At 50.0% G+C, this 19,367-nt stretch overlaps 1 protein-coding gene across 2 annotated transcripts; it reads left to right on the top strand.

Annotated features, from left to right (window-relative positions):
- The first annotated feature begins 776 nt into the window (after window positions 1-776).
- CRLF2 (cytokine receptor like factor 2) lies at window positions 777-18,636 on the top strand. Of its 2 annotated transcripts, none has more exons than XM_006044499.4 (8): window positions 777-936; window positions 5,890-5,992; window positions 7,986-8,149; window positions 9,254-9,387; window positions 10,206-10,368; window positions 11,545-11,650; window positions 14,176-14,260; window positions 17,691-18,636. In XM_006044499.4, exons 1-8 carry the CDS (start codon window positions 798-800, stop codon window positions 17,964-17,966), a joined length of 1,170 nt encoding a protein of 389 aa, XP_006044561.3. In that variant the 5' UTR covers window positions 777-797; the 3' UTR covers window positions 17,967-18,636. The 2 variants fall into 2 exon arrangements, with proteins under 2 accessions (XP_006044561.3, XP_025131875.2); XM_025276090.3 differs by lacking the exon at window positions 17,691-18,636 and adding an exon at window positions 14,682-14,805.
- The last annotated feature ends 731 nt before the right edge of the window (window positions 18,637-19,367 follow it).

Genomic DNA, 19,367 nt, shown 5'->3' with positions numbered 1-19,367 from the left:
ATGGACCGCAGCACACCAGGCTTCCCTGTCCTTCACCAACTCCCAGAGCTTGCTCAGACTCATGTCCATCGAGTCGGTGATGCCATCCAACCATCTCATCCTCTGTCGTCCCCTTCTCCTCCCGCCTTCAGTCTTTCCCAGCATCAGGGTCTTTTCCAAGGAGTCAGCTCTTTGCATCAGGTGGCCAGAGGATTGGAGCTTCAGCTTCAGTCCTTCCGATGAATATTCAGGTTTGATTTTCTTTAGGATGGACTGCTTTTGTGACCTGAAGGGGTGGGAGTAAGTTGGATCCTGATGGTCAACCCAGGCTTTATCCTGCAGGACAAACCCCACTGACGGGACAAAGCCCATTGACAAATCTCCCTGAAAACCTCTGGGAAGTGATTCTCCATTGAGTCCCTGCAGACCAGCCAACAGAGACATCATGCTGTCCCCTGCTTCCCTTGATGCCATCGGGAGCTGGACCAAATCTCCCTGGCCCTGGATGAGCAGCCAGAAAGCATCAGCTAGATGAGACCTGTCTGGGTCTCCGTCTCCAAACACAGGACTCTCACGACCCACCGGAGGCTGAGAACCTTAGCTGGACAACATCCACTATCTGATCAGCCTCTCTAGACAGTTGTATCCGGCGGGGCTGCACACATGATCGCCGAGGCTGAAAAAATGATTCTGCATTTTTTTTTTTCCCTTTCTGACCAGAGTCATCTTTTAAAATAAAAGCATGAGTGTTTCCTGTAGTCATTTCCCCAGTTTCCTTTCCGCCTTTTAAAAAAAGGGGTGACCTTCATACATTAGTCATGAGCCGAAGTCCTCTTGGAGGAGTCGATCTGCTGCTCGACGCCTCCACCTCCACCATGAGGCGTGTGTTTCTGCCCTGGGCGGCCGCCGCTGTCTTCTTGCTGGGACACGCGAACGCTTCAGGAAAAACCAAACCGGGTAAGTCCTGCTTGCCGCTGTAGGCGCCTGTCTGCGTGAAATGCCCTTGCTTTCAACATCTCTGCTTTTTTTTTTTTTTCATTTTTCTTTTTACGATGTCTTTTGCAAACTCACGGTTTTCTTTGTGAAACTGAGAAGAGCTTTCACAGGTTCCCCTCCCTGAGTTGGTAAGATCCCCTGGAGGAGGACACAGCAATCCACTCCAGTCTTCTAGCCTGGAGAATCCCCATGGACAGAGGAGCCTGAAGGGCTACAGTCCATGGGGGTCGCAAAGAATAGGTTATGACTGAAGTCTCTATGAACCTGAGTCTGCCTGTTGTAAAGGACCCCCTTCTTCATTGCCTTCAGGATTAGGTTCAGATGGAAAAAAGAGAAATGCAAGAGCCCGTGTCTAGAAAACTGAGAATCTGGGTGGTTTCACTGCGCTGCCTGCCTGCAAAGAGGTTGAAAGCCTTTTGCTTAAATGAATACTTACCTTTCTGTGGCGGGGCTTCCCTGATGGTTCAGACAGTAAAGAACCCACCTGTCAATGCAGGAGACCCAGATTCGATCTCTGGGTTGGGAAGATGCCCTGGAGAAGGGAATGGCTACCCGCTCCAGTATTCTGGCCTGGAGAATCCCCATGCACAGAGGAAGCCTGGCGGGCTACAGTCCGTGGGGTTGCAAAGAGTTGGACACAACTGAGTGACTAATACTTTCATGCTGAGGGTGGCCCAGGTGGGAGCTGGTGATGGCACGTTCCTGATGTTCTTTTTCTGAACTGTCTGCGGGCGTCACCCCACACTAGACCATCCCTGTCCGAGATGGCCTCTTGCCTAGCTGGTTTGGACAGGTCCTCGGGGACCTTCCGGGCTGAAGCCCTGGCGGGGGTCGGGGGGGCGGGGTACTCCTGCACCTGGAGTTTGGGTGGAAAAGTGCAGTTTAGACCAGCTCTGGAATCTGAACCACTTGAAGCACAAATACAATAGTAAGATTTTGTTGTTCTTCAGTTGCTCAGTCGTGTCCGACTCTTTGCGACCCCATGGACTGCAGCACGCCAGGCTTCCCTGTTCATCACCAACTCCTGGAGTTTTCTCAAACTCATGTCCATCAAGTCGGTGATGCCATCCAACCATCTCATCCTCTGTCGTCCCCTTCTCCTCCTGCCTTCAATCTTTCCCAGCATCAAGGTCTTTTCAAATGAGTCAGTTCTTTGCATCAGGTGGCCAAAGGATTGGAGCTTCAGCTTCAGCCTCAGTCCTTCCAATGAACATTCAGGACTGATTTCCTTTAGGATGGACTGCTTGGATCTCCTTGCAGCCCAAGGGACTCTCAAGAGTCTTCTCGGACACCACGGTTCAAAAGCATCTATTCTTCAGTGCTCAGCTTTATTTATAGTCCAACTCTCCCATCCATACCTGACTACTGGGAAAATCATAGCTTTGACTAGACAGACCTTTGTTGGCAAAGTGATGTCTCTGATTTTTAATATGCTGTCTAGGTTTGTCATAGCTCTTCTTTCAAGGACATGGGAGAGAGCTTGGAAGGGCAGAGGGCTCATCCCCCTGTGAAGCTGGGCTCAGTCAGAACCTTCGTAGGAACTTCCTGGAAAACACAGGGCTCACTTTATGAATGGCCTTTGCCTGAGGTCATTACGGGTGTGAGACCCTAAGAACCCACAGGGCATGGTCTTAATAAAGCAGCCCCTCTTCCCACCCAAGGTCCCAGAGTTGTGTCGAGAGACCCCTCAGGGGCCATTTCCTCTCAGTCGATCCATTGTTAATGAATAGAGTCAGACTTCATGGCTGCAGTGGGCTCTCAGTATTTCCATCCGAGGCCATCATGCGTTGGCGGCAGGGCTCCTGGGCTCCTGATGGGGCACCTTTGCCCCCCTCAAAAATACACTTGAACTTGCAAGGAAAACGCATGCACCCCCAGCCCTGGGGACCAGATGTCTGGGCTCAAGCTGGCCCAGAACTGAGCTCCCTGCAGAGGCTCCAGGGGAGGGTCCTTCCTGCCTCGTCCAGCTTCTGGGGGCTCCAGGCATCCATTCCTGGGCTGGTGGCCACCTCCCTCCCACCTCTGCCTCCGTCTCCACGTGGCTTCTCCTCTGTGTCCGTATCTCCCCTCTTCTGTGTTTTATAAGGACCCTGTCATAGGGTTCAGGGCCACCCCCATCCAGGAGGACCTCATCTCAGAGCCTTCCCTTCAGCACACCTGCAAAGACCCCATTTCTTAATGAGGTCCTGTTCCCAGGTTCTGGGGTTAGCACGTAGGCGGGCCATTTGCAGAGCCACGGTCCAAGCCCTACAGGATCTATTCAAGGGATGCTAGCATTTGAGAGAGACGGGGGTCCTTTTCTGCTTTGACAGGTCTTGCTGAGGTCGTAAGGGGAGGGAGGTCATTGAAGCAGATGACCTGGTAGCCAGTCTGAGTCTGTGGCAGAGACGCGGGACAAAGGAACGGCTCTCGGGATGCTGTTTTTTATTTTATCTGTGTAATTTACTTTTGGCCATTGCTGGGTCTTCGCTGCTGTGCCCTAGAGTTCACGAGCTGCTCTAGAAGTAAGAAGGCGGTGTGGGCAAGAGATGGAGTGTGTGTGAGCAAGCACTTGTCTGCGTGAGTGCTCAGTCGCTCAGTCGTGTCCGACTCTTTGCGACCCTGTGGACTGTAGCCCGCCAGGCTCCTCTGTCCATGGGAGTATCCGGGCGAGAACACTGGAAGGGGTTGCCATGCCCTCCTCCAGGGGATCTTCCCCACCCAGAGATCGAATGTACATCTCTTACGTCTCTGGTATTGGCAGGTGGATTCTTTAACACTAGTACCACCTGGGAAGCTAGTGAGATGAGATTACACATATATGTAGATATAGACATAGATGTCGGAGAAGGCAATGGCACCCCACTCCAGTACTCTTGCCTGGAAAATCCCATGGACGGAGGCGCCTGGAAGGCTGCAGTCCATGGGGTCGCTGAGGGTCGGACACGACTGAGCGACTTCACTTTCACTTTTCACTTTCATGCAATGGAGAAGGAAATGGCAACCCACTCCAGTGTTCTTGCCTGGAGAATCCCAGGGACAGCGGAGCCTGGTGGGCTGCCGTCTATGGGGTTGCACAGAGTCGGACCCGATCGAAGCGAAACAGCAGCAGCAGCAGCGTGTAAACAAGTAAAACCCGTGTGGTATCTGTAATGGCCAAAGCTGCTTGAACTGCCCCAACCTTCCGGGATGGAAAAAGACCCCGGGATTCTATCTCAAACGATGTAACAAATGTTAACAAACGATGTAACAAATGATGTGCCGATTGCCCCCACGACCTGCCGCCCTGGATGCCCTTACTCACACCCCTTCAGAAATACCCAGCAAGGCTGGGCTCCAAGTCCCTCTGAACGCCCTATCTCGCCCGAACAAATGCCTCTGATTCATCTGCACGTTTTTCTATACGCTCTCCAAACTGGGAAGCGGGTTCTACCTCTGGGGAGGCGGGTGGGTGCGGTGAGTTCTTGGTATTTACACGACGTGTCTGCCTATCGGAGACCCGCAGCTGGTACGTTTGTTCACGTCCAGATTGCTCGCGACCTTGCTGGTTTTCTGAGAAAACATTAAAAAAAAAGAAGAAGTTACAGAACCAAAGTCATGTTCACAAAAGCCTCCAGACCTTTCAGAACCGTCTGGATCTATGAGATAGGAGGCTCCCGTTTTCAAGCCCCTCTCCGTGGGGTTCCCTGCTCACCAGTGTTAGATGACAAAGTCTGTGTCAGACGTGAGGAGGATCTGGGGGAAATGAAATTAGGCAAAAAATGTGGATCGGGGGGGCGGGGGGGTGATGTTCTGGTTAACAGCTTAGTTAATTTACTCGCCAGATGATTCAGCTCTTTATAGCACACAACTCAATCTTTTTTTTTTTTTAATAAAACATTATTTCTTTTTTAGTAGAAGGATAATTGCTTTACAGAATTTTTAGTTGACGTAGAGCTGATGCTTGAGCTTCCCCGGTGGCTAAGCGGTCAAGATTCCGCCCGCAGAGCAGTAACCACGGAAACCTCGGGTTCGATTTCTGAGTGGGGAAGATTCCCCTGGAGGCGGGCATAGCAACTGACTCCAGGATTCTTGCGTGGAGAATCCCACGGACAGAGGAGCGCGGCGGGCTGCAGTCCACAGGGTCGGAAAGAGTCGGACGTGACGGAGCACGCACGCTCGCACGCATAGCAGAGGCATCGTGTATTAATATGAGTTACAGGTGTACAGCATAGTGATTCTCATCTTTGAAAAGCAATGCTCCCTTTACAGTTACTATAAAATAGTTTCTATACTCCCTTTGAAGAACTGTATCATTCTTGCATTATAAGTGCCAAACATATGAAGACTCTGGACACATAGGAAAAATATAAAATGTCTTGATAATTATAGATAACTAGATAGATATCTGTACATGGTTACATAGATAGTTACCTAGATAGATGACATAGATGATAGTTGATTGATAGATATATAAATGCAGAGACGAGATAGATAATAAGTCGATGATATAATGAATATGATGATTGGTAGCATGCTGAAATGATAATATTCTGGTTGCCTGCATGCTTAGTGACTCAGTCGTGTCTGACTCTTTGCCACCCCATGGACCGTTGCCCATCAGGCTCCTCTGTCCATGGAATTCTCCAGGCAAGAACACTGGAGTGGGTTGCCATTTCCTCCTCCAGGGGATCTTCCCAGCCTGGGAACCGAACCCGCGTTTCCTGTGACTTCCGCTTTGCCGATGGCTTCTCTACCCACTGAGCCATCACGGAAAGCCAATATTCTGGTTATGCCGGGCTAAATAAGATGCATGACCAAGTTTTTTTTTTTTTAAAAAAGCACCGTATCATTCTTATGAGTGCTGACATCATTTTATAAATCTGAAAGCCTTTCCAGCGTCGCCTCAGAGTTCTCTCTGCTTATCTTTTTTTTTTTTTTTTTTTTCCTGCACAGGAAGCGCATTGCAACTTCAGGTGATCAACTTTAATTTCGAAACGGTGCAGGTTACGTGGAACACAAGTGCATACGCTGGGATTAATTTCACGTTCATTTACAAGTAAGTTCCACCACTGGGATTAATATCAGGTCCGTATGCAAGTAAGGGGCCCCCCCCATCCCACCACCCCTCCACGGAAAACCATGCCTTTGGATAAAGCATTTCCCCTAGAAGAGGGCACCATGGGGAGCCAGGAAATGAAGGTGTGAAAGACCATAAGTGCGAGTGTGAACGTGTGTGTGCCCTCTGGACCGCCCCCCACCCCCCGCCCCCGCAGTATCACCACGAGCAGAACCACAGCTCCCAGACCTTCCAACCGGGGGATGACTGAGTCTCTCTCGAAACCGCCTGGACTCTCGCAGGAGATGCCGAGCGGTCTGACCCCACGGGGCCACCTGCAACGTCCCGGCAACCGTCTTTGCCCACTTCAACTCCGTCGCCTTCAACTATATTCCCTGCTGACCAGGGGCCGCCTTCCAAAAAACCCCATTTCCCCCTTTCACAGGGCTCTTTGCCTTGCCTGACTCAACAACTACCTGAGTGGCCACGTGGGAGGCAGGGTTATTTTTTTTTTTTTTTTTCCAGTGTATTTGGTCTCAGTTCTGTAAAGAGTGGGGTGTTTGGCGAGGGCTTGAGTCGTTGCCATCTGATAAAACATGAGATAGGCGGGAAGGCAAACAGAAGAGGGAAATTTTTAAGATGAATTTGTTGGCAAAATAAGACTCATGGGGCAAAGAAAAAAGTGCTGGATGGTATAGATGGTGTCACAGATAGCTCGTTTCATTTTTTTTTTTTTTTTCCCTGAGCAGCTGTTTGTCCTGTCATACAGGAGATAATTCTTGATCTCATCACAGATTGGGGTTGAGTCTTAAGGATGGAGTGTAAACCTGTCTCTAGGCTTCCTGTTAACATTGCAGGAGAGTCTCAAAGCTTTATCCAGTTTTGGCAGGTCCATATTAAAAGTGCATCCTTGAATCAAGGGCTTGGTTGCTCTGGAGGTCAATTATTTACTGATACCAATTTATTGATTGCTCATGGTATTGATATGTGATAGTAATTATTATTATTGATACCATTAATAGTATCCTAGGTGGTCTCAACAAACTACAGCAAGCTGGGTAACTTGGAACAATGGAAAAACAAAATGTATCCTCCCCTAGTCCTGAGAACCAGACGTCTGAGGTCAAGGGGTCCCCAGGCTGAGCTCCCTGCAGAGGCTCCGGGGAGGGACCTTCCTGCCTCTTTCAGCTTCTAGGGGCTCCAGGCGTCCATCCCTGGGCTGGTGGCCGCCTCCCTCCCATCTCCGCCTCCGTCTCCACGTGGCTTCTCCTCTGTGTCCGTCTGTCTCCTCTTCTGTGTTTTATAAGGACCCTGTCGTGGGGTTTAGGGCCACCCCCATCCAGGAGGACCCTCATCTCAGACCCCTCACTCCATCACAGCTGCAGAGACACTGCTTCTTAATAAGGTTTTGTTCACAGCTTCCGGGTTAGCGGGTAGGCATGCCTTTTGCAGAGCCACGGTTCAACCCCTACGGGATCTATCGAAGGGCCATCGGCATTTGAGAGAGAGGGGGCTCCTTTTCTGTTTTGACAGGTCTTGCTGTAGTGGTAAGGGGAGGGAGGCCATCGAAGCAGATGACCTGGTGCCCACTCTGAGTCCGTGGCAGAGACATGGGGCAAAGGAACGGCCCTCGCGATGCTCTTTATTTTTTATTTTATCTACGTGTATGATCGCTGGCTGCGCTGAGGCTTTGCTGCCCTGCGGTCTTGTCTCTAGTTGTCGTGTGCGACCCTCTCCTGTGGTGGAGCACACCCTTTAGGGTGCACGGACTTCACGATTTGCAGCTTGCAGGCGCTAGAGAGTAGGGTCTGTCGTTGCTGTTCACGGGCTTGGTTGCTCCGCGGCATGTGGGATCTTCCCGGCCCAGGGATCGAACCCGAGTCTCCTGCATCGGCAGGCGGATTGCTTTTTACCGCTGAGCCACCGGGAAAGCCCCAAGGACTTATTTTCAAGGAAGCGACACGACTGACTGATTCTCTTTTTAAAATCACAGATTCCATAAAAAGGAGGAATACAGACCATGCCCCGACTACATCCTTCAACACGGTTACAGTGCCGGGTGCCTGCTGGAGGTACAAAGAGATGGACCTCTGTATTTTTCCATCCGGAATGGAACAGAGCCTCTTCTCACCAAGGACCTGGCGATTAGTACTTACCGTACGTATGACATACCTTGGGGGCTGACTACGCATCTCGGGTGAGGAGCCATCCTACACGTGGAGTGAACCAGTCTCTCCAAAGCTTGCTGCTTTGATCTACATTTCTGCGATGTCATGGTCCTTCCTTTCTTTCTTTTTCGTTGAGGGTTGGAATGTCAGAGGTCCATCTTAGAATCCGGTGGGAGGGTCGACCCTTGGGTGCGGAAGATTCCCCTGGAGGAGGAAATGGTAACCCACTCCAGTATTCTCGCCTGAAGAATCCCATGGACGGAGGAACCTGGCGGGGCTACAGTCCACGGGGTCACAAGAGTCAGACATGACTTTCCAACTAAAAAGCAACAATATAGCCGATGAACAATGTTGATGGTTTCAGGTGGACAGTGAAGGGACTCAGCCACACATATACACATATCCATTCTCCCCCAAACTCCCCTCCACCCAGGCTGCCACCTGACACTGAGCAGAGTTCCCTGTGCTGTCCAGCAGGTCCTTGCTGGTTCTCCATGTTAAACACAGCAGTGTGTCCATGTCCATCCCAAACTCCCTGACTGTCCCTTCCCCCATCCTTCCCCCTTGGTGACTGTAAATTCATTCTCTAAGTCTGTCTCTTTCTGTTTTGTAACTACATTAATGTGTATCATGTCTTTTTAGAGTCTGCATATAATGGATGTCATAGCATGTTTTTGCTTCTCTGACTGTTCAATCCCACAGTCTCTACGACCTCCTCTTATGTTAAACGGTTACCTCCTGTAATGATCCTCTTTCCAGAGCTGGTGAAGGGCTAGGGGCCAGGAGTTCAGGGCGACTTTTTCTGGTGGGAACCCAATTCGTTGCATGACACATCCTGAAATCTTTCTCCACCGGTTTCAGGGGAGCTCCTTTCCACGAGACCCACCCCGGGTCCTTGGAAAGCTTGCTAACCCTTCTAACTGTCCATGTGCTAAAGGCAAGAGAATCTCACGTCTCATGAAGTACCCGGGAGAGGACGGGGAGCAGGCAGAGAGGAAGGTGAATCGAAGCCCAGGGACCGCTGTGAGTTCAGAGATGGGCCGTGTTCATCTTCGCAGCAGTGTTGGTCACTCTGCTGTCTCTTCATTCTCAGTGAAACCCAGATCCCCCGGCGCCCTGAACTTCCAGTGGCACGAGGAGGCCGTGACGGTGACCTGCTCCAGCCTGGGATACAACGATCTGCAGTACGAAATCCAACACAAGACCGTCTTTGACGCTGAGTGGCAGGTGAGGTTCCATCGTCTCGGATCGGGGGTGAGTAGGCACCCGCGGGATGGAGAGACGGAGAGACACAGACATCCAGACTTGTTTAATGCACTTGCTCATGTGATTATGGGCTTTCCTGGTGGCTCAGACGCTAAAGAATCCGCCTGCAATGCAGGAGACCCGGGTTTGATCCCTGGGTGGGGAAGATCTCCTGGAGGAGGGCACGGCAACCCACTCGAATATTCTTGCCTGGAGAATCCCACGGACAGAGGAGCCTGGCGGGCTACAGTCCACAGGGTCGCAGAGAGTCGGGCATGACTGAGCGGCTAGCACTTTCTTTATCACTTTCCCTGGCGGGTCCAGTGCTTAGGAATCCACCTTACAAAGCAGGCCGCGTGGGTAGGTTCCATCCCTGGTCTGGGGGGAACCCAGGATTCCACGTGCGTCAGGGAAGCTCAGCCTGTGAGGCAATGACTGAGCCTGTGTTCTGTGATGAAGATCCCACGTATTGCAGCTGAGACCTGATGTAGCCAAATAAATAAATACACTAAAAAAATTACTTTTGTAAAAAGGAAGACCTTAGAAAGTCTTCAAAAGCATCTTTCATCATGTTTGTTATGGCAGATTTACTTCCTTTCTGGAGGGAAGGGCTTTTATTTTATTTATTTATTTATTTATTGCTGTTGTTCCCTGTTTTTTTTGCTGTTGTTTCTGAGGATAAACATCTGCCCAGAGAGAAGTGAAACTGGAAGCAGGAATCTCATGCAAATCTGTGGGACAAGATGAACGCGTCAGGGTAAAGCATCAGTCAGGGGTCACAGTGTTTTTTTCCACTCCAGTCCACAGAGGCAGAGACCTGCAACGTCACCATCGACGGTTTGGATACTGAGAAGTGTTATTTCTTCCGGGCCAGGGTGAAAGCCCTGGAGTTTGCCTACGGCTCAGAAACGTACCCCAGTGACTGGTCAGAGGTGACATACCAGCAGAGGGGTGAGCTGCGAGGTAATGCTTGTCACGCAGCATCGCTGCCCAATACAGGCCAGCGGGCTCCGTGCGGGGAGGGCAGAATGGGCTGCCTGAAAACATGGATGACCCCAAGGCCTTCTGCAGAGATCAGTGTGGAAGCAATACCTCTTCCTGTGGCTGTTATCATCGGACTAAGCTTCACTTTTATTTCTGTTGACCCAGCAAGAATAATAAGTGATATTTCTGAATGTTGTTGGGCTTCCCTGGTGGCTCAGCTGGTAAAGAATTGGCCTGCAATGCAGGAGACCTGGGCTCGAGCCCTAGGTTGGGAAGATTCCCTGGAGAAGGGAAAGGCTACCCACTCCAGTATTCCGGCCTGAAGAATCCCATGGAGAGAGGAGCCTGGTGGGCTACAGTCCGTGGGGTCACAAAGAGTTAGACACGACTGAAGTGACTTAGGACGTGGGTGTAGATAAGCTGATGATGGATAAATGGCAGAGACAGATAGATGAGACACACAGATCGACATAGATAATGACAGGCGGTAGACAAGTAGATGGATAATAGACAGATAGATGATAGACAGACGTGTGGACGCCTGCTCATTTGCTTCAGTCGTGTTTGACTCTGTGACCCAATAGATTGTAGCCCACCAGGCTCCTCCGTCCATGGGATTCTCCAGGCAAGGATACTGGAGTGGGTTGCCATTTCCTCCTCCAGGGGATCTTCCCGACCCAGGGATCGAACCCGGGTCTCTTGCGTCTCCTGCATTGGCAGGCAGATTCTTTACTGCTGACCCAGCAGTGAAGTCAGGGAGACATATAGATAGATGATAGATGGAAAGACAGACAGATGGATAGAGACAGATAGATAGACGGCTGGACAGATAGATAGATAGACAGATGGATAGACAGACAGATGGATAGAGACACAGATAGACAGACAGATGGACAGATAGACAGACAGACAAAAATCAAGCCCTGGTACCCTCAAACACCCCTGGGAGTAAGGTGAGTCTATGCTCCCTTCTGCCCGACGTCTCCCTCTCCAGTGTACCCACCTCTCCTTACCAGGATATTTCACACCAAAAACAAGATCTGCTGATGCTGACAATTCTCGAGGGAAAGAAAAACCGCAGTGGGTGGGTGGGGATTAGAGCGCGACCCAGTATCATGTTGAAAACTTCACAGGCCTCATTCCATTTCCCTTTAGATTCATGCTGGGAAAACAGCCATTTCCCCAAATTTATTTTAATTGCTGGCATGGTCTCCTTCCTGACAGTCTTCCTTCTGCTTCTGTCTCTATGGAAACTGCACAGGTAAGGACACCCCCGCCAGAATCCTCAGACACCTGGGCTTTGGTTCCCATATGTAGTGAGCTGGGCAAAAATAATAATAATAATAATAATTGTGTGATGTGGTTATTTAGCTGAATATCACTTTCTCTCTAATGCACATGGTATATGACAAGAAAACAGAGAGGTGAATAGAGCAAAAGGTGTGGAGATAGCTGCAGAATTTGTTGAGAAATATTCTCACGAAGACCATAAGATGCAGGAATGTTCATTCCTATGAGTGTTATTGCTGTTCAGTCACTAAGTTGTGTCTGACTCCATGGACTGCAGCACGCCAGGTCTCCCTGTCCATCACCAACTCCCGGAGTTCGCTCAAACTCATGTCCATCGAGTCGGTGATGCCATCCAACCATCTCATCCTCTGTCGTCCCCTTCTCCTCCCGCCTTCAATCTTTTCCAGCATCAGGGTCTTTTCCAATGAGTCAGTTCTTCACATCAGGTGGTCAAAGGATTGGAGTTTCAGCTTCAGCATCAGTCCTTCCAATGAATATTCAGGACAGATTTCCTTTAGGATTGGTTTGATCTCCTTTCTGTCCAAGGAGTCTCAAGAGTCTTCTCCAACACCACAGTTTGAAAGCATCCGTTCTTCGGCGCTCAGCCTTCTTTACTGTCCAGCTCTCGCATCTGTACGTGACTTACTGGGAAAAAAACGTAGCTGTGACTATGACCTTTGTCAGCAAAGTGATGTCTCTGCTTTTTAATAATTCTTCTAAGTTTATTGTAGTTAACTTTCTTCAAACGCACACCCCACTGAGCTCCGTTCTCCTATCATGTTAGAATGACAAGCACGTAGAACATCTTTTAATTTTTATTCATATTTATTAAAGACAACTTGGTGAGTGATGTGAGGAGAATTGGACAAGAAAAGCTTGTAAATCCAGTTACAGATATAGCAAAACATGATTCTCTGAAACCATAGAAAACTTTTCCAAAAATACGATATTAAATAGTTCTCTCTGTTATCCTTCCAGGCAATAATTTAACCGCTGCCATTTCCAGCCTTATTCAAGCTTAGTTGTGCCCAGACGTTGGACTGTTGATGATGTTCGAAGGGACTGATGCTCAGGACTGTGGGCGCCATCTTTGGTTCTGAGGTTGCCGTTTCCATAGCAACAGTGGGGCGCCATCTTTGTTTCTCCGGTTGCCGTTTCCATAGCAACAATGGGAGCGATGCATAGAGAAAGATGGGGTGCCATTCTGGACCACTCACGGTGGGGCTGAGCCAGGCTGAGTTAGACAGTTTCAAGGACCTTCCATCGTGGTTGGACATAGCTTGGGGATAATTCTTGCAAACTGCCCATTAATTCTTTAGTCTAGATTCCCTGCTTTCAGCAGCTCAGACAGATGCCAACTTCATCATTCTCTGTTCGGGAACAGAGGAAGTAGGGAGGAGATGCAGCAATCAGATAGGGGTGTTGACAAGTGACAGGTCTGATTTTTTTTTTTTTTTGCTCTTCTTGTTTTGTTTTGCTGTGGTGTTTTTAGTTCAAAACTGAAACCACTCCTAAGGGAATCTGAGGAATACACTTCTTCAGGGGAAAAAAAACACTCCTCCTGTCTTTAAGAAAGCTTCTGTTACAATGAGCGGTCTAATCAACTGTATTATTTTCCCAGAGTTGCCATAACAAAGAACCAAAGACTGGGAGCTTAAACAACAGACATTTATTTCTCCCAGTCCTGGAGGCTGGAGCCTGAGGTCCCGGTGTGGGCAGGACTGGTTCCTCCTGAGACCTCTCTCCTGGGTGTGCAGACGGCCGTGTCCTCCGAGCCCTCACACGCTCCTTCCCCTCTGTGTGTGTGTCTGTGTCCTGACCTCTTCTTATTATGAGGATCCCACTCCCATCGGATTAGCATCCTAGCAGACGAGAACCTCTCTTAGGTTCTGTTCCTAGGGGCCTGCAAATTAAACTGGCCAACCAAAGACAGTAACAGAAGAATATGCCTATATTTCTTTTTGGATGTCATATTTTTAAGTGCACAAGGCATTCTCAGGAAGCAAGTGAACAGCTAACCAGGCAGTTCATCTGGGGACTTTTATAGCATTTTAACAAAGGGCAATAATCTGTGGAGAAGTCACCAGACAAGGTAACAGGGAATCTGGATGGGCGTAAATTGTGGGGAAGTGATTAAGAGGTGTGTCAGAAAAACTGCAGGCGCATGAAGGTTGTCTGAATGGAATCACCCTGACACCATCTTGGTGATATGACTCATTCTCCATTTCTTGCTACAGGAGGGCGCACTTTTATGAATGGATTTTTTTTTTTTTTTTCAATCAGGAGGGAAACTGATGCTCTCCTTTCAGGCAGATGGGAGAGGGCAGAGAGCATCTCTTGGCTCTGTTTTTCTTAAGCGGATGCAGTTCCGCCAAGGTGCTGAATCCCCCGAGATCCATATGCAGCTGTCCTGGGCCCCTGATGCGGGTCTTTCCACGTGGATGCCCCGCTCGGGGGTGCCAGCCCATCTGACCAGACTGTCCATGTCCATTTCAGGATTAAGAAGGTTCTCATGCCCAGCGTCCCTGATCCCAAGTTCTCCTTCTTGGGGCTCTTTGAGTCCCACCAAGGTAACTTCCAGGTAAGCAGCATGTCCTTGTGCCAGCTTGCTCTGGGCGAGCCTAATATCACCCCTCTTCAATATTTTATTTATTTTTTTCTGCCTAGAGGTATTTCTTTAATCAACTTTTTATTTTGCATTGGGGTATAGCCTATTAATGACAGTTTGAGCTGGACAGCAAAGAGACTCAGCCAGACATGTACATGTATCCCTTCTCCCCCAAACTCCCCTCCATCCAGGCTGCCACGTGACACTGAGCAGAGTTCCCTGTGCTGTCCAGCAGGTCCTTGCTGGTTCTCCATGTTAAACACAGCAGTGTGTCCATGTCCATCCCAGACTCCCTGACTATCCCTTCCCCCACCCTTCCCCCTGGGAACCATTCTCTGGCCTGTGAGCCTGTTTCTGTTTTGTACATAAGTTCACTTGTATCATTTCTCTTTAGAGTCTGCATGTAAGGGCTGACATAGGATATCGCTCCTTCTCTGTGTGACTTTCTTCACTTGGTATGATAATCTCTAGGCCCATCTCTGTTGCTGCAAATGGCGTTTATTTCATCCTTGTTATGAGTAAGCAACATTCCAGTGTGTATATGTATACCCCCACATGTCCTTTATCAGGGGCTTTCCCGGTGGCTCAGATGGTAAAGAATACGCCTGCAAAGCAGGAGGCCTGGGTTCGATGCCTGGATGGGGAAGATCCCCCTGGAGGACGAACTGTCGCTCATTAGTGTGTGGATGGACACTTAGGCCGCATCTGTGTCTGGGCCATTGTAAACAGAGTTGAAATGAACACGGGCTGATTCATCATTAATGAAAAAGAAAAAAAAAAGAAACCAACAAACGGCTTTTATTCCTCTTTAAACGCCTGTAAGCCTCTTCCAATCCGAAAGCAGCGGTTTTCTGTTTTTCTCTTTCGGTCAGAGAAAGTGGATCCCAGGGTCTCCGAGGGCGGCTTCTCTTGAAATCAGTCTCTTGAAATCCCGCAGCAGGACCATGGGATTTTCCAGCCTCCTCGCCTTCTGATCTTATCGGGAGGTTCCGTTCTGACACTGTTCCCACTGCAGGGGGGCCGACAGCGAAACCTGCATTTCCGCTTTTCGACTTTGATGGTCGCTGCAGTTCTGCTTTTCAACGTTTATGGTCGTTAAACTTTGTTCCCCGTGATAAGCTTTTACAGGAGGCCGAGGAGGAACTGGGGAGGACGGAGTGAGGGGGGTCCGGCTCCCCGCATCACCAGGTGTGGATTTGATAGGACGCCGGGAGCAGTCCCCTGAGGCTGCCACAAATCTAGGGGTGCAAAGCATCACACACTCATCCTCCCCGCCGCCCCGGTCCTGGGGACCACACGTCTGAGGTCAGGGAGTCCCAGTCCACGTGGCTTCTCCTCTGCATCCATGTCTCTCCTTTATAAGAACCCTGTCCCTGGGTTTAGGGCCACCCCCATCCAGGAGGAACTTCATCTCAGACCCTTCACTCCATCACCTCTGCAAAGAAAAGACCTCATTTCCAAATTAAGTCCTGTCCCCACGTTCTGAGGGTAGCACTTGGGTATGTCATTATTTTAGAAAGAGAGTGCAGTGTTCAGCTTCCTTTTTTTTGTTGCTCAGTTGCTTCAGTTGTATCCAACTCTTTGTGACCCCATCAACTGCAGCCCCCAAGGCGCCTCTGTCCGTGGGATTCTCCAGGCAAGAATCCTGAAGTGGGTTGCCGTTTCCTTCTCCAGGGGATCTTCTTGACTCAGGGATCAAACTCCTATCTCTTAGGTCCTCTGCATTGGCAGGCGTTTCCCTCCCCCCCCCCCCCCACTATTAGCACCACGTGGGAAGTCCATTAAGCTTCCTAGACAAGCAAAGTGAATTCTAAAACTAATTAGGTGTAGGAGATGAAAAGAAAAAAAAAATTTTTTTTTCTTCTAACCTCTTAAGTGCTGTCCCTGGGGCCCTGCAAATTAAACAGACCAGAGAGATGAAAGAGAGAGACGTGAACACCCCCAAGAGGTAGTTAGACCGTGGCACTGATTTGCCATTTTAACAAAGGGTGATGGACTGTTCGGAAAAGACTAGGTAAAGGAAAAGGGCTTGGGGACCTGTGAGTGGCAGGTGAGATGTGAGGAGGTGACTAGGAAACGCATAAGAAGTGAGGGTTGTTTAGTGAGATTTTATGCAGACTCAAGCTCTCTGAGGTGATAAGCATTGTCCAGTGTTCTTGCCTGGAGAATCCCAGGGACGGGGGAGACTGGTGGGCTGCCGTCTATGGGGTTGCACAGAGTCGGACACGACTGAAGCGACTTAGCAGCAGCAGCAGCAGCTGGAGTTGGAAGGGACCGGATGACTCTTCCAAATGTACATGTACTTTCCCAAAGGGGCATTAATTAACATTAACCTCAATTTTAGGGAGGATCAGTGGAGAGCAGAGAACACGCTCTGCAACTCTTCATACTTAACTTTGCCTTGAGGTCAGCGTCCTCCGCACGTCAGAGGGGCATATTTGGGAGTTGTGTCCTGGTCTCCCTCAAGGGAGAGGAAAGGGGGTTACAACAGAATTTAGGACAGGGAATCTCATTTTTCCCCAAAAAATTGGGGCTAGAAGAAGGAGTGGGGGAGGGATGTTAGAAGGGAGTGAGGAGTCCCCTTGAGGAGGGCAGTCCCATGGAGCTGCCAACCTCAGGAAATCTTGGGTCACCTGTTAGAAATTCGGCGTCCACCTCCTCGGACCTGCTGACCGAAGGTCCTCCTTCTGACGCGTCATCACTCCCATCTCAGACGACACACCTGGGGGTGGAGAACGGATCTGGGTTTCTCAAAAGATGTTCAGGCGCCCTCCTGTGTCTTGAGTGACCACAGGCTGGCACTTTGAGGCCGATGACAGAAGGCAGGTGTGAAAACCACAGGATTCCAGACCGAGAGACTAGATACGAGAGCTTTTTTTGTCCCAACCGGGGAAAGTGTCCGCGCCGGGGACATGTGTGAAGACGCACCAGCTCCGAAGGCAGGGCTTTGCGACATAGAGTCTGACCCACAGTAACTTTTTTAATTTTAATTTTTCTTAACACCAAAAACGTTTTGTATTGGGGTATAGAGATAATTAACAATGTGAACAGCAAGTGGAGACTCAGCCATCCATACACGTGTATCCATTCTCCCCCAACCTCCCCTCCCATCCAGGCTGCCACATGACATTGAGCAGAGTTCCCTGTGCTGGACAGCAGGTCCTTGCTGGTTCTCCATGTTAAACACAGCAGTGTGTCCATGTCCATCCCAGACTCCCTATCGATCCCTTCCCCCATCCTTCCCCCTGGTGACCATAAGGTTATTACAGAGTATTGAGCAGAGTTCCCTGTGCTGTCCAGCAGATCATTGCTGCTTCTCCATGTTAAACACAGCAGTGTGTCCATGTCCCCCATCCTTCCCCCTGGTGACCATAAGGTTATTACAGACGTTTCCTCCTTGCAGGAGTGGATCAAGGACACGCAGAATGTGGCGCCCTTGAACAAAATGGAAGACGGGGAGCTGGAGTGCGCCCCTGAAGACGCCGTGGTGGTCCAGCCGGCCGAGGCCGAGATGCCCAAGACTGTGCTGATGACGAGCCCGCTGTACCCGCAGACGGGGGAGGAAGAAGCCACCGGGGACTTCAGCCAGCTCCCTCGCCAGCCGCCCCAGGGCCGTGGGGTGGTCTCTCTTGGGGATTTCACGTTTGTGATGAGCGACAACTCTTACATGATGTTATGAGGGGGTGCAAACTCACAAGCCAACATCGCAATCTACGTTGATGCTTGACGACCTGGGAGAACATCTTGGGAGCCAAAAAATCCACCACGAAGGGGACTCCCCAGAACCAAGGGTGCTGATGTCTAAGGTCACCCAGTGCTCCAATGCCCCAACCCGCATCTGAGGTCACCCAGCACCCCTACACCCCCAACCAATGCCTCCCATTCATGGCGACATCCAGGGGCTTGAAGGTGGACTGCCTGTAGGCGGCAGACGCTTGGTCGGGCTGGTTCTTGCTGTCTCCTGGCTCACATACATCATAAGGGAAGATGACCAAGACCACCCTGCTTTGCACATGCCCACCCACTACTGTCCTTCCCATATCCACTCGCAAGAGGTTCCTGCATCATTTCTCACTCATCACACGTACCCAGCAGGCGAGGTGCAGAATGTCTGCTTTACTGACACCAGCCACCCGCCTCGACCCCAGAGAGGCAAAAAAGCCCCTTTCTGCAATCACCGAGGCATTTTACAAATCGCGGTTCCGTTAAACCAGTGACTCGGGACCTTGCTCCTGAGAGATGCTTGAATGTAATGACGCTCTGCAGGAACAGAGCTTCCCAGGCTGAATGTACATCATTGTTTCTTTTTTGATACTGAAATTTTTTAAAAAGTGTGACCATGAAAACTATGGTAGAATGTAAGCAGTTGCTGCTGTTCGTGGAGACAGGAAGATGGCAGTTGGATCCCCCTTAGACTTCAGGTCGGAGAAGGCGATGGCACCCCACTCCAGTAATCTTGCGTGGAAAATCCCATGGGCGGAGGAGCCTGGTAGGCTGCAGTCCATGGGGTCGCGAAGAGTCAGACATGACTGAGCGACTTCACTTTCTCTTTTCACGTTCATGCATTGGAGAAGGAAATGGCAACCCACTCCAGTGTTCTTGCCTGGAGAATCCCAGGGACGGGGGAGCCTGCTGGGCTGCAGTCCATGGGGTTGCACAGAGTCAGACATGACTGAGACTCAGCAGCAGCAGCAGCAGACTTCAGGTACAGGAGCTTTCTAGGCGTCTAGAGTATTGATTTCTCAGGTGGTTTTTTTTTTTTTTTTTTTTTTTCAGGCTGGCACTGAATTTATCTTGTCTATGTCTGCAGGATGAAGTAAACAAGCTTGATCAGATATACCTGGAGTCTGTGTGTGTGTGTGTCTGTGGTGTCGAGGATGTCTAATTTAGCAGAATATCTCCCCATCCTAGAAAACTCCTGCACAAAGGTAGAAATGAAAGAAATCACCTTTCTCAGTGAACAAACAGCAAGGCAGCGTGAAGTGGAGAATGCCTCCTGCGCGTCAAATAAACCAGACATGTCATAGTCACTTCGCTTTCTCCCCCCGAGTTCGAATGCTGGTCAGTCGCCAAATCGTGT

Source organism: Bubalus bubalis, chromosome X (assembly GCF_019923935.1).
Source record: "Bubalus bubalis isolate 160015118507 breed Murrah chromosome X, NDDB_SH_1, whole genome shotgun sequence".
Taxonomy (NCBI): Eukaryota; Metazoa; Chordata; class Mammalia; order Artiodactyla; family Bovidae; genus Bubalus; species Bubalus bubalis.
This window is presented reverse-complemented; position numbering and strand designations above follow the sequence as displayed.